Here is a 12942-nt window from a genome sequence, read left to right on the forward strand (position 1 = left end):
CGTCATTTCATGTGACAGGTCACGTGACCGCTGACGTCGGGGGTCGAGTGACCGGTCACATGACTAAATGACGTCATGGAAGGTCCTTGTACACCACCGTGAGCCGTACCAAGAGACCGGACACACCGGAGAGAAGACCGCGGGCCATGAGAAGGTGAGTATAATGTTTTGTTTGATTTTTTTTTACCATTTTTATTCTTTTTTTAACTAACTATTAACTTGGTCACACTATATAAATCCATGCCGGTTGCATGGATTTATATAGTGTGACCAAGTTGTCAAGCACTTTTCCAAGTGATGCTAAAATCACTTGGAAAAGCGCTTGATAACCCGCATGCAGAAATGCAAGTGAAGAACGCTTCACATCCGCTTCTACCTGGCAGGAAAAGCGCATGTACAATCCGCATGCGTTTTTCCTGCCAGGGAGATGCAGAAAAAATCTGCAGCCTTTCTGCATCGTGGGCACTTAGCCTAAGACATCTCCTCCATGCTCCCAATTACTGGCTAAGTTGGCCACTGCTTTGGCAACTGATTGGCTGTAGGAATCACATGTTTGTTGGAACTGACCAGGAAATAGAGAGACAGGCGGAAGACCCTAATAGCAATGGTATTTTTATTATTCTACAACATTCTGTTTTTTTCCCTCAAGTCTACTAATAAAACCTTTATATTTTAGGCCACAGATAACAAGCAGTTTTTTCCTCGGAGTCTGCAGCTGAATACGTTTCTCATAGACTCATCTTCCATAAAGCTAATTCTCATCTCATTTACTGACACAGAAATCAGCATTGCAATACTGCAGGAGATATTCATTACACGTATCATGAGAAATAACTACTTCATGATGAGGACGACATCTTCATCTTCTACTACGGCTCCGTCACTACGGAGTCCGTCACTGACTACATCACTACCACCAGTTTGTTTATAATATTATAATAACACCAAGACAGGAGTTATTTAACACCAAAGTCTCCATGTACAATGTTTTTTTTTCTCTGGATATGATTTTTTTAGCATTTTCCCATAGGCTTCCATATATTACATGAAAAATATAAAAAAAAGGTGTGAAAATGTTACAAAATAATATTGGGGATGGCGGTACTGTGGGAACATTATACTGTGTGTGGGGAGATGGCGGTACTGTGGGAACATTTATGGCGTGTGAGGGGAGGGTACTATAAATACCTTTCTTTATGTGAAAACAAAATGAAACAAATAAAGTTCACATATTTGGAATCACCAAGTACACAAGGATCTGATCTATAAAACTGTCACACTATTAATCACTTCAGTGAACATCGTAAAAAATAAAAAATGTGACAAAAAAAACTATGGTTTTTCATCACACCACCAAAATAAGTGGAATAAAAGGCAATCAAAAAGTCGAATGTAAATCGAAATGGCACTTTCCCTGATGAAGCTGTAACCTACAGCGATACGCGTGGGCTGTCTGGGCTACAAGAACCATTGGCCTCTATGGGTGACAAGTTTTCTGTTGCTTAGCATACTCTGGTTAGCATAGGGCACCTTATCTAGCACTAGGCACTTTAGCTATTACAGCTTTGGCTAGGAATAGTCTATGAGCAGTTTTCATATGTGGCTATAATAACCTTATAAGCTTCTCTATATACCTGCTATAGGCTTTTCCTGTGTCGATTTATTGTTGGATAACTGGATACATCTGGCTACTGCTATTTGAGATTACCATTTATTATTATATTATTTGAGATTTATTACATTGGTTTACATATTGCACCTTATAGTATATTTCAATACTTCTGTAGCTCATCTCCAGTATGCCTTGTTTTCACTGGTGTGGGATATAGCATACCATTTCAGTATCCCTTAGGATTATTGGGGTATTATATGGTGTCCTCTATTTCAGGGCTCGACAAACCCAGGCGCCTGGTCGCCAGTGGCGCCTAGAAAATGTTGCCTGGTGCTTGAGGAGTTGAGGAGTTGAGAAGAAAAAAAAATACTCTCAATCCAATCCCACCTCCTGCACGGAGTCATCCAATCGGAGGAAGCAGGGACAGTATCGCTCAGGCCGCCTTCTCCACTTTGCTCCGCCCCCCTTATGCTACAGGACTGGACAGGGAGAGTTGGGTTACGGGGGAAGCAGGGCCGGCGTCAGCACCCGGCGTACCCGGGCAAGTGCCGGGGCCCTGGAAAATCAGAGGGGCCCAGCCGCCCACTCACTGTCGGGGCCCGGGCCCACACACCCACCCGCCCACACACTGTCGGGGCCGGGCCCACACACCCACCCGCCCACTCACTGTCGGGGCCGGGCCCACACACCCACCCGCCCACTCACTGTCGGGGCCCTGGCCGCTTCCTCGGCACCTGTTCAGGGACGCAGGCGCTGCTTGATTGCCGGCACTTCCCCCAGACATGGCCGCGCGCTGTCCGGCTGTGTCTGCTAGTAATGACACGGCAGGGTCGACGGCACTGCACCTTTAATTGTGCTTGTGTGTCGCTCCTGCCGCGTCATTACTAGCAGACACAGCCGCACAGCGCGCGGCCATGTCTGGGGGAGTGCCGGCAATCAAACACCGTCGGAGCGGAGGTCCTGCACAGATGGGCGGGAGGGGCCCGGACCCGACCGCAAGTGGGCCCCTCTGATGTTCCAGGGCCATGAAGTCTGTGACACGCCGGGGGCCCTGCACTGCCCCATACCCGAGGAGCTGCTGGACAGGACACTGGACCGGGGACAGGTGAGTGAGGCTTCCCCAATCCCCATATTAAAAATATTAGTAATGGGTCTGTGTGAGTGCATGTATGTGAATGTCAGTGTATATGACTGTGTATATATATTTGTCTGTTTTATCTATGTGTATGTCTGTATGTGTACATATGTCTGCATACCGTGTGTGCGCGCGCATATGTCTGCGTACCGTGTGTGCGCACGCATATGTCTGCGTACCGTGTGTGCGCACGCATATGTCTGCGTACCGTGTGTGCGCACGCATGTCTGCGTACCGTGTGTGCGTGCATATGTCTGCGTACCGTGTGTGCGCACGCATATGTCTGCGTACCGTGTGTGCGCACGCATATGTCTGCGTACCGTGTGTGCGCACGCATATGTCTGCGTACCGTGTGTGCGCACGCATATGTCTGCGTACCGTGTGTGCGCACGCATATGTCTGCGTACCGTGTGTGCGCACGCATATGTCTGCGTACCGTGTGTGCGCGCGCATATGTCTGCGTACCGTGTGTGCGCACGCATATGTCTGCGTACCGTGTGTGCGCACGCATATGTCTGCGTACCGTGTGTGCGCACGCATGTCTGCGTACCGTGTGTGCGTGCATATGTCTGCGTACCGTGTGTGCGCACGCATATGTCTGCGTACCGTGTGTGCGCACGCATATGTCTGCGTACCGTGTGTGCGCACGCATATGTCTGCGTACCGTGTGTGCGCACGCATATGTCTGCGTACCGTGTGTGCGCACGCATATGTCTGCGTACCGTGTGTGCGCACGCATATGTCTGCGTACCGTGTGTGCGCACGCATATGTCTGCGTACCGTGTGTGCGCACGCATATGTCTGCGTACCGTGTGTGCGCACGCATATGTCTGCGTACCGTGTGTGCGCACGCATATGTCTGCGTACCGTGTGTGCGCACGCATATGTCTGCGTACCGTGTGTGCGCACGCATATGTCTGCGTACCGTGTGTGCGCACGCATATGTCTGCGTACCGTGTGTGCGCACGCATATGTCTGCGTACCGTGTGTGCGCACGCATATGTCTGCGTACCGTGTGTGCGCACGCATATGTCTGCGTACCGTGTGTGCGCACGCATATGTCTGCGTACCGTGTGTGCGCACGCATATGTCTGCGTACCGTGTGTGCGCACGCATATGTCTGCGTACCGTGTGTGCGTGCATATGTCTGCGTACCGTGTGTGCGCGCGCATATGTCTGCGTATGTGAAGGATGAGGGGGCAGGCTGGGCCATGTGTAATAAATAAATAAATATATATATATATATTTATATATTTATTTCTCCGCCGTATCTGTGCATCATGAATCGTGTATGTGTTAAAAGGGCCCACTGAGACTCTTTCGCCCGGGGCCCAGAAAAACCTGGAGCCGGCCCTGGGGGGAAGGATCGCTGTGGCCGGGGGCCCGTTCTCATCTCCCGCTACCTGTGTAAGTACATACAAAGGCCGTGCTCCCCGGGGAGACGCCGTGTGTGAGGGGGTCTATATGTACAGTTTGTCAACAAAAAAAATTCTGGCTCCTAAATTTTTTGGCTGGCTCCTAGATTCTGAACAACTTTGTCGACCCCTGCTCTATTTGCATCATGCATGGCATATACTAATTTTATGCTACATTGCTAGCAATATTTATAAAAGATGATGCATTATTATGCTGTTATGTCTACATTTTGGTAAGTCAGCTGGGCCTATGTTCGCCCCTGACTATATGCGGTTCAGGCTGTTTCATCGATATACACTACTGTTCAAAAGTTTGGGGTCATTTTAGAAATTTCATTATTTTTGAAAGAAAAGTACATTTTTTTCAATGAAGCTAACATTAAATGAATCAGAAATACACTCTATACATTGTTAATGTGGTAAATGACTATTCTAGCTGCAAACGTCTTGTTTTTATTGCAATATCTACATAGGTGTATAGAGGTCCATTTCCAACAACCACCACTCCAGTGTTTTAATGGTACATTGTGTTTGCTAACTGTGTAAGAAGGCTAATGGATGTTTAGAAAACCCTTGCACAAGTATGTTAGCCTAGATGAAAACGGTTTGGCTGATTTGAGAAGCTATACAATTTACCTTTCTTTGAGCTAGTTGAGAATCCGGAGCATTACATTTGTTTGTTCTATGAAACTGTCAAAATGGCCAGAAAAAGAGAACTTTCATGTGAAACTCGACAGTCTATTCTTGTTCTTAGAAATGAAGGCTATTCCATGCAATAAATTGCCAAGAAACTGAAGATTTCCTGCAACGGTGTGTACTCCCTTCAGAGGAGAGCAAAAACAGGCTCTAACCAGAGTAGAAAGAGAAGTGGGAGGCCCCGCTGCACAACTGAGCAACAAGACAAGTACATTAGAGTCTCTAGTTTGAGAAATCAACACCTCACAGCTCCTCAACTGGCAGCTTCATTAAATAGTACACGCAAAACGCCAGTGTCAATGTCTGCAGTGAAGAGGTGACTCCGGGATGCTGGCCTTCAGGGCAAAGAAAAAGCCATATCTGAGACTGGCTAATAAAAGGAAAAGATTAATATGGGCAAAAGAACACAGACATTGGACAGAGGAAGATTGGAAAAAAAGTTTTATGGACAGACGAATCAAAGTTTGAGGTGTTTGGATCACACAGAAGAACATTTGTGAGGCGCAGAACAACTGAAAAGATGCCGGAAGAGTGCCTAATGCCATCTGTCAAGCATGGTGGAGGTAATGTGATGGTCTGGGGTTGCTTTGGTGCTGGTAAAGTGGGAGATTTGTACAAGATAAATGGGATTTTGAATAAGGAAGGCTATCACTCCATTTTGCAATGCCATGCCATACACTGTGGACAGCGCTTGATTGGAGCTAATTTCATCCTACAACAGGACAATGACCCAAAGCACAACTACAAATTATTCATGAACTATTTAGGGAAGAAGCAGGCAGCTGGTATTCTATCTGTAATGGAGTGGCCAGCGCAGTCACCTGATCACAACCCCATTGAGCTGTTGTGGGAGCAGCTTGACCGTATGGGCTTCAGGAAGCATGGGGTGAAATTTCTCAAGATTACCTTAGCAAATTAACAGCTAGAATGCCAAAGGTCTGCAATGCTGGAATTGCTGCAAAGGGAGCATTCTTTGACGAAAGCAAAGTTTGAAGGAGAAAATTATTCTTTCAAATAAAATTCATTATTTCTAACCTTGTCAATGTCTGGACTATATTTTCGACTCATTTTGCAACTCATTTGATAAATAAAAGTATGAGTATTCATGGAAAACACAAAATTGTCTGGGTGACCCCAAACTTTTGAACAGTAGTGTATATTATAGATTTTTATGCTTGTACACCAATAAAAGTTGTTTTAATTTAGTTGTGCGCATCATTAGTGTATTTCTTTTTTCTCCCTCATGTCATGTAAATCTAAATGGTATTGCTGAAAACGTCATCTTGTCCCGCAAGAAACAAGTCTTCATACAGCTCTGTCAGCAGAGAAGTAAAAAAACTATAGCTTCAGAATATAGCGATGCAAAAATAATTATTTTTTCTATAAAATAGTTTTTATTGTGTAAAAGCCTCATCATGGTTCCCTGTGAGCTCTGTGATCAGCACCAACAGGGACAATGGTGAGGGTAGTGGTAGTCTGCTCCCGCAGTGTCCCCACCTGTAAAAATAATAATAACAAAATAATAAAATTCATGTACTCACCTCTCCTAGGTGTCCCCAGCTGTAATCCATGCGACCGCTGTGGCCGAGAAGCCTGGGAGAATGAGCCGCTCCGGAGCTACGCTCAGTGAGTGACAGAGCACCGCTCCTGAGCTGCAGCTCCGGAGTGGCTCATTCTCCCTGGCTCCTCGGCTTCAGAGGTCACATGGATTACAGCGGGGGACATCTCCGGACAGGCGAGTATAAGGATTTTATTATTTTATTCTTATTTTTACACACGTGACACGGGGAGCAGACTATCACTACCCTGATCATTGTCCCTGCTGATGTTGACCACAGCGCTGGTAGGGAACCATGATGAGGGCAGTGTTCAGCACCCGGCGCTTGGGAACAGCACTAACCGTAGGTACCGGAAACATCCAGACGTGTGAAACCGGTTTGGCTCACATTTATCCTGCACTTTTTGCTGAGTGCTTACATTGGGGTTTCCATGGAAATATCTGAAAAATTTGATTCAGATGGAACCCCCAGAGGAAGATTCCCTATAATGAGGCAGATGGAGGCACCGTGGACGCTGTCTGGCCTGTGATCCGGTGGTGTCTGTCTTTTTAAGCATGCATAAAAGCGCGGTCCGCCACAGTTTTGTGTACTTCTGCAAAGAAGGACAACATTAAACAGAGGCCAGATGGAGTCCAGAGTAACTCTGCTGCCTCATTAGAGTGAATGGATTGCTCGGGGGTTTCATTTGAATCAGATCATTTGGAGATTTAGATGGAAACCTAGATGTAAGTGCTCAGCATAGAGCGCAGGATAAATGTGATCCCAAATGTTATGTAAAATGTTCCCAATAAAAGCTTCAACTCATTCCGCAAAAAAAGCAAGTCCCCACTCAGGTTCATCATCTGTCAATGGAAATATAGGGGACTTCCACATTACTGGTAGTACAAAGACTCTGCAAAAGCGCTATGGCTCCTTGCCGCCCAAAAGGAAATTCAGTAAATTCTGTCCTTTCAAATCCAAATGCCCCCCCCTCCCTTCTGAGCCCCAGTGTACCTACACACATTTAGAGTTCATATGTTTGGCATTTCTGTAGCGACGAAAGCCCGCTTAATTGACGAGTGCATGCTTCCAGAAGCATGAGCTGGGCAAAATGTATGGGCACTACAAATTATGGGCAATACAATGGCAGATTTGAAATTTTCACTAAGCGACATGCATTGCTGCTTGTTTCAAGAAAACACCCATGGGTCACTTGAGGGGAGATTATGCTCTTTTAGCAATTAGGAGTGCTGTATATGGAATCCGCAAGCTATTCTACGCAAATTTGTTCTCCAAGAGTCAAATAGCGCTCCTTACTTCCCGAGTCTCACCATTGGGCTATGCAGTACTGTACAACCACATGCTACATTCAGATGAAATTGTGTGACAAATTTTGGTGCCATTTTTAACCATTTTCGCTAGTATAAATGTAAGATCTGGGGCTAAAACTTTTTTTTTTGTGGTAAAAATGTAGTTATTTTTCCTTCATCGCCCAATGGTATAAAATTCTGTGACACACCTGTGTTGTCAATATGCTCACTGCACCCCTAGATTAGGAGGTGATGATTGTAAAATGGGGTCACTTATGGGAGTTCTGCAAAACAAATTGTACTGTTCATTTTCCCCTATTACACTTTTTGAAAATTACAAACTAAGAGGCCAAAGCAACATTTTAGTGGAAATAATGGTAATATTTAATTTACTTAGCTCAATGTTATACAATTCTCTGAATCACTTGAGAGCTAAAAATACTCACTATTCCTCTGGAGGTGAAGTTTATAAAATAGGGTCACTTTTGGTGGTTTCTGCCATTTTGGCATGTTATGGGCTCTTCAAATGTACAGTACAGACCAAAAGTTTGGACACACCTCATTTAAAGATTTTTCTGTATTTTCATGACTATGAAAATTGTACATTCACACTGAAGGCATCAAGAGAATGGCAAGAGTGTGCAAAGCAGTCATCAAAGCAAAAGGTGGCTACTTTGAAGAACCTAGAATATAAGACATATTTTCAGTTGCTTTACACTTTTTTGTTAAGTATATAATTCCACATGTGTTAATTCATAGTTTTGATGCCTTCAGTGTGAATGTACAATTTTCATAGTCATGAAAATACAGAAAAATCTTTAAATGAGAAGGTGTGTCCAAACTTTTGGTCTGTACTGTATAATAGTGTCAGCAAACTAATCCAGCCCAAAAAAATTGTCCTTTGAACAGAGCTGTGCCCCCAAACAGTAGTTTTCCACCACATATGAGGTATCGGCATACTCAGGAGAAACTACACAACACATTTTGGGGCCCATTTTCTTCTGCTATACATGTGAAAATAAACATTTGGGCCTTAAACAACATTTTTGTGGGAAAAATGTGATTTTTTATTTTCGCAGCTCAACGCTATAAAATTCTGTGATCAACTGCAGGTTCATAGTGCTCACCACACATTGATATAAGTTCTTTGAGGGGTGTAGTTTCCAAAATGGGGTCACTTGTGGGGGGTTTCCACTGTTTAGTCACATCAGGGGAGCTCCAAATGCGACATGGCATCTGCTAATGATTGCAGGCAATTTTGCTTTGAAAAAGTCAAAACGGTGCTCCTTCCCTTCAGAGCCCTGCTGTGCGCCCAAACAGTAGTTTTCCCCCACATATAGGGTATCGGCATACTCAGGAGAAACTGCACAACAAATTGTACAGTGCATTCTCTCCTGTTACCCTTGTGAAAAAGTTAAATTTGGTGCTAAAGTAACATTTTTTGTGGGAAACAGTAAAATTTTAATTTTTTCCTTCCACATTGCTTTAATTTTTGTGAAGCACCTGAAGGGTTAATAAACTTCTTGAATGTGGCTTTGAGCAGTTTGAGGGGTGCAGTTTTTAGAATGGTCTCACATTTGGTTATTTTCTGTCACGTAGGTCACTCAGAGTCATTTCAAATGTGATGTGGTCCCTAAAAAATTGGTTTCGTAAATTTTGTTGGAAAATGAGAAATCACTGATAATTTTTTAACCTTTCAAACTTCCTAACAAAAGAAATTATGTTTCAATAATGATGCTGATGTAAAGTAGACATGTGGGAAATGTGATATATTATCTATTTTGTGTGAGATATCTCTCTGCCTTAAGGGCATGAGAATTAAAAATTTGCAAATTGTGAAATTTTCACCAAATTTCTGATATTTTTACAAATAAACGCAATAAATATCATCCTAAATTTCCCACTAACATGAAGAAGAATTTGTCAGGATAAAACAATCTCAGAATCAGTGGGATCAGCTGAAGCTCCAGAGTTATTACTTCATAAAGTGAAGCTGGTCAGGAAGGTGAAAACAGACTGAGGCGAAAGGGTTAATAGGACTTACAGGAGGAACCGGTCCAGAAAGCAGAAGATCCAGCAAGTATCTGCCACATATTCCTGCGAATCCCCTGAATGTCATCACTAGTATCTACATTATTGTGCTGGAACTAGAAGACAGAGGCGTATCTAGGGCCAGGCAGGGCATCTGCCCCGAGCGCAGCCAGCAGGAGGACGCAGTCGGGCCATCTAATGCGGCGGTCTGATGTGTCTTCCCCAGCAGCTGCATTCTGCCATCTCCCGGACTGGGAGTCGGCAGTTCTCTGAGCTGGCGTCAAGTTGACAGCCGGCTCTGAGAAGCTGCAGCGTGCCGGCTCCCAGTGTTCAATTGTATTTGCGTCTTTCAGACACGAGTACAATTGAAGCTCTGACCTCCGGATCAGAGTGACCTCAGCAGCGTGATCAGGTCATGTAATCACGCTGCTGACGTCACTCACCAGCGCTGCAGAGGCGCACATTGGTGGAAAGTACTCTGTGCTCCAGAGCTGAAGACACCGAAGATGTAATGGAGGGGGAGATTATTGTGGGAGATGATTTATGGTATGCCTGGGGGAAATTTACTATGGGGGTGATATACTATGGGGGGCGATTTAATATGGGGGTAGATTTAGTATAGGGGGAGAATTACTAAGGGGTAGATTTACTATGGGGGGAAATTTATGGTATAGCTGTGGGAGATTTACTATGGGGGATGATTTATGGTATGGCTGGGAGAGATTTACTATGGTGGGTGATTTAATATGGCGGGAAATTTATGATATGGTTGGGAAAGATTTACTACGGAGGGAGATTTAATATGGGGGGTGATTAACTATGGGGGGGAGATTTATGGTATGGCTGGGGGAGATTTACTATGGGGGGAGATTTAATATGGCGAGAGAAGATTTACTATGTGGGAGATTTACTACGGAGGGAGATTTACTATGGGGGGCAATTTACTATGGAGTGTGATTAACTATGGGGGGAGATTTACTATTGGGGGAGATTTACTATGGGGGTGATTAATGGTACGGCTGAGGGAGATTTACTATGGGGCGTGATTTATGGTATGGCTGGTAGAGATTTACTATGGGGGTGATTTATGGTATGGCTGGGGGAGATTTACTATGGGGGTGATTTATGGTATGGCTGATAGAGATTTGTATAGGGAGAGATTTGTATAGGGGGAGATTTACTATGGGGGGGTGATTTATGGTATGGCTGGGGGAGATTTGCTATAGGGGGAGATTTACTATGGGGGGTGATTTGTGGTATGGCTGGGGGAGATTTGTATAGGGGGAGATTTACTATGGGGGGGGTGATTTATGGTATGGCTGGGGGTGATTTACTATAAGGGGAGATTTACTATGGGGGGAGATTTATGGTACGGCTGAGGGAGATTTACTATGGGGTATGATTTATGGTATGGCTGGTAGAGATTTACTATGGGGGGTGATTTATGGTATGGCTGGGGGAGATTTACTATGGGGGGTGATTTATGGTATGGCTGATAGAGATTTGTATAGGGGGAGATTTACTATGGGGGGTGATTTGTGGTATGGCTGGGGGAGATTTGCTATAGGAGAAGATTTACTATGGGGGGAGATTTATGGTATGGCTGGGGGAAGATTTATTGTATGGCTGGGGGAAGATTTAGTGTGGGGGGAGATTTATTATATGGCTGTTTGAAGATTTATTGTATGGCTGGGAGAAGATTTAGTGTGGGGAGAGGGATGGGATAGATTTTGTGTGTGGCTGATTGGTGCAGACACAGAATGGGGAGAATGGGTGAGTACGCAATATGGGGAGCGAAGGAGGGAAATGTATACGGACACAGTATAAGGAGTGAGGGTGATGTTATGTGTGCAGACACAGTATGGGGAATTGGAGTGGGATGTGTGAGGGTAAATATATGAGGAGACAGTATGGTTAGCAGGGGGATGTGAGTGAAGATAGTATGAGGAGGAGGAGGGTAGGAGGAAATAATGGGGGGAGAAAAGTGAGAGTGGGCACAGAATAGAGACTGAGTAGTGTGTGTGTGTGTGTGTGGGGTTGGCATGGAGTGACAGTGTAAGGGCACAGTCAGGAGGAGACAGTATGCCAAGGAAGGGGAGTCTGGTGAGGGGCACAGTATAGAGAATGGGCCCTATCAGGGGTACACAGTGTGAGAGGACAGTGTGAAGAGGGGGCCCATTATGGAAAGGAGGGGACAGTACCATACGAGGGACAGTGTGGGGGTCATATTTTGTGCAGGGAATATAGTGAGGGGCAGTTATTTACTCAGGGGCTCAGCGTAGGGTGGATATTTGTATTCAGGAGCATTATAATGACACTGTGTGGGGATGTGCTGCAGAAGACCGGAGAAGATGGAAGTCTGCAGAGACCAGCTGTGGATGAGAAAACTCATCATGGCGTCTGGACAAGAGGAAGAAAAGAAAGAGAACGACTCCTGAGACAGCGTCATCTATCAGGTACCTGAATGTAAATGTTTTTGTGATACTAATTCTCAAGTTTTTATTTATTAGGAAGGTTAAAGGGGTTGTACAAGTGTGTGATGAGTCTGCAGTCATTCTATGTGACTGCAGGCTTCTGAATTCTCACAGTGCCAAACTGAATTCTTGCCCCCGGTGCCAGAAAGCCTAAATACACCTCAGCTATAAGAGAAATAATCTGCAAAGTGTGAGAACTTCTCTGGGCTTCTGTCCTTCATCTTGCAGTCGTCGGAATGGGATCTAATGTGGACGGGAACCAGCTAAGCCGCATTCTGTCCACAGCTGTTACCTCACTGTTCACACCACACAGAGACCCCAAAAGAGTCTCCGTGCTGAAGGGGTTAATGCTCCCTGCGCCCAGTAATGGGGAATCTCCACATACCTCCACCTGCAGAGCCGCCACCACATATATGGCTGTGTGCACAGGACCTGTGATGAGGTCACAGGAGGGGAGGAGTCAGGGGTCACATGATCAGGGGCCTCAGTGGATGCAGGACTCTGCTGTGCTGGTTGTCATGGTGATAGATGAGCTGAAGTTTATTTGTGGGGTCAGGAGGGGTTTACAGTGTGGATGTAGCAGAGCCGTGTGTGTACGAGGTGTACGGAGCAGAGCCGCGTGTGTACGAGGTGTACGGAGCAGAGCCGCGTGTGTACGAGGTGTACGGAGCGGAGCCGCGTGTGTACGAGGCGTACGGAGCGGAGCCGCGCGTGTACGAGGCGTACGGAGC

The 12942-nt window shown here is 45.4% G+C and overlaps 1 protein-coding gene across 2 annotated transcripts in view; it reads right to left on the reverse strand.

Annotated features, from left to right (window-relative positions):
• LOC141270524 (uncharacterized) overlaps window positions 1-12650 on the reverse strand; it is a 28730-nt gene extending 16080 nt beyond the window's left edge. For both annotated transcript variants that reach the window (XM_073680558.1, XM_073680557.1), the window contains exon 1: window positions 12597-12650. In XM_073680558.1, the coding sequence (XP_073536659.1) occupies window positions 12597-12622 (26 nt within the window). In that variant the 5' untranslated portion in view covers window positions 12623-12650. The remainder of the gene's footprint in view (window positions 1-12596) is intronic.
• Window positions 12651-12942: the final 292 nt, after the last annotated feature.

Source organism: Phyllobates terribilis, unplaced genomic scaffold, assembly GCF_046119375.1.
Source record: "Phyllobates terribilis strain yellow unplaced genomic scaffold, ASM4611937v1 Scaffold_5__5_contigs__length_657084704, whole genome shotgun sequence".
Taxonomy (NCBI): domain Eukaryota; kingdom Metazoa; phylum Chordata; class Amphibia; order Anura; family Dendrobatidae; genus Phyllobates; species Phyllobates terribilis.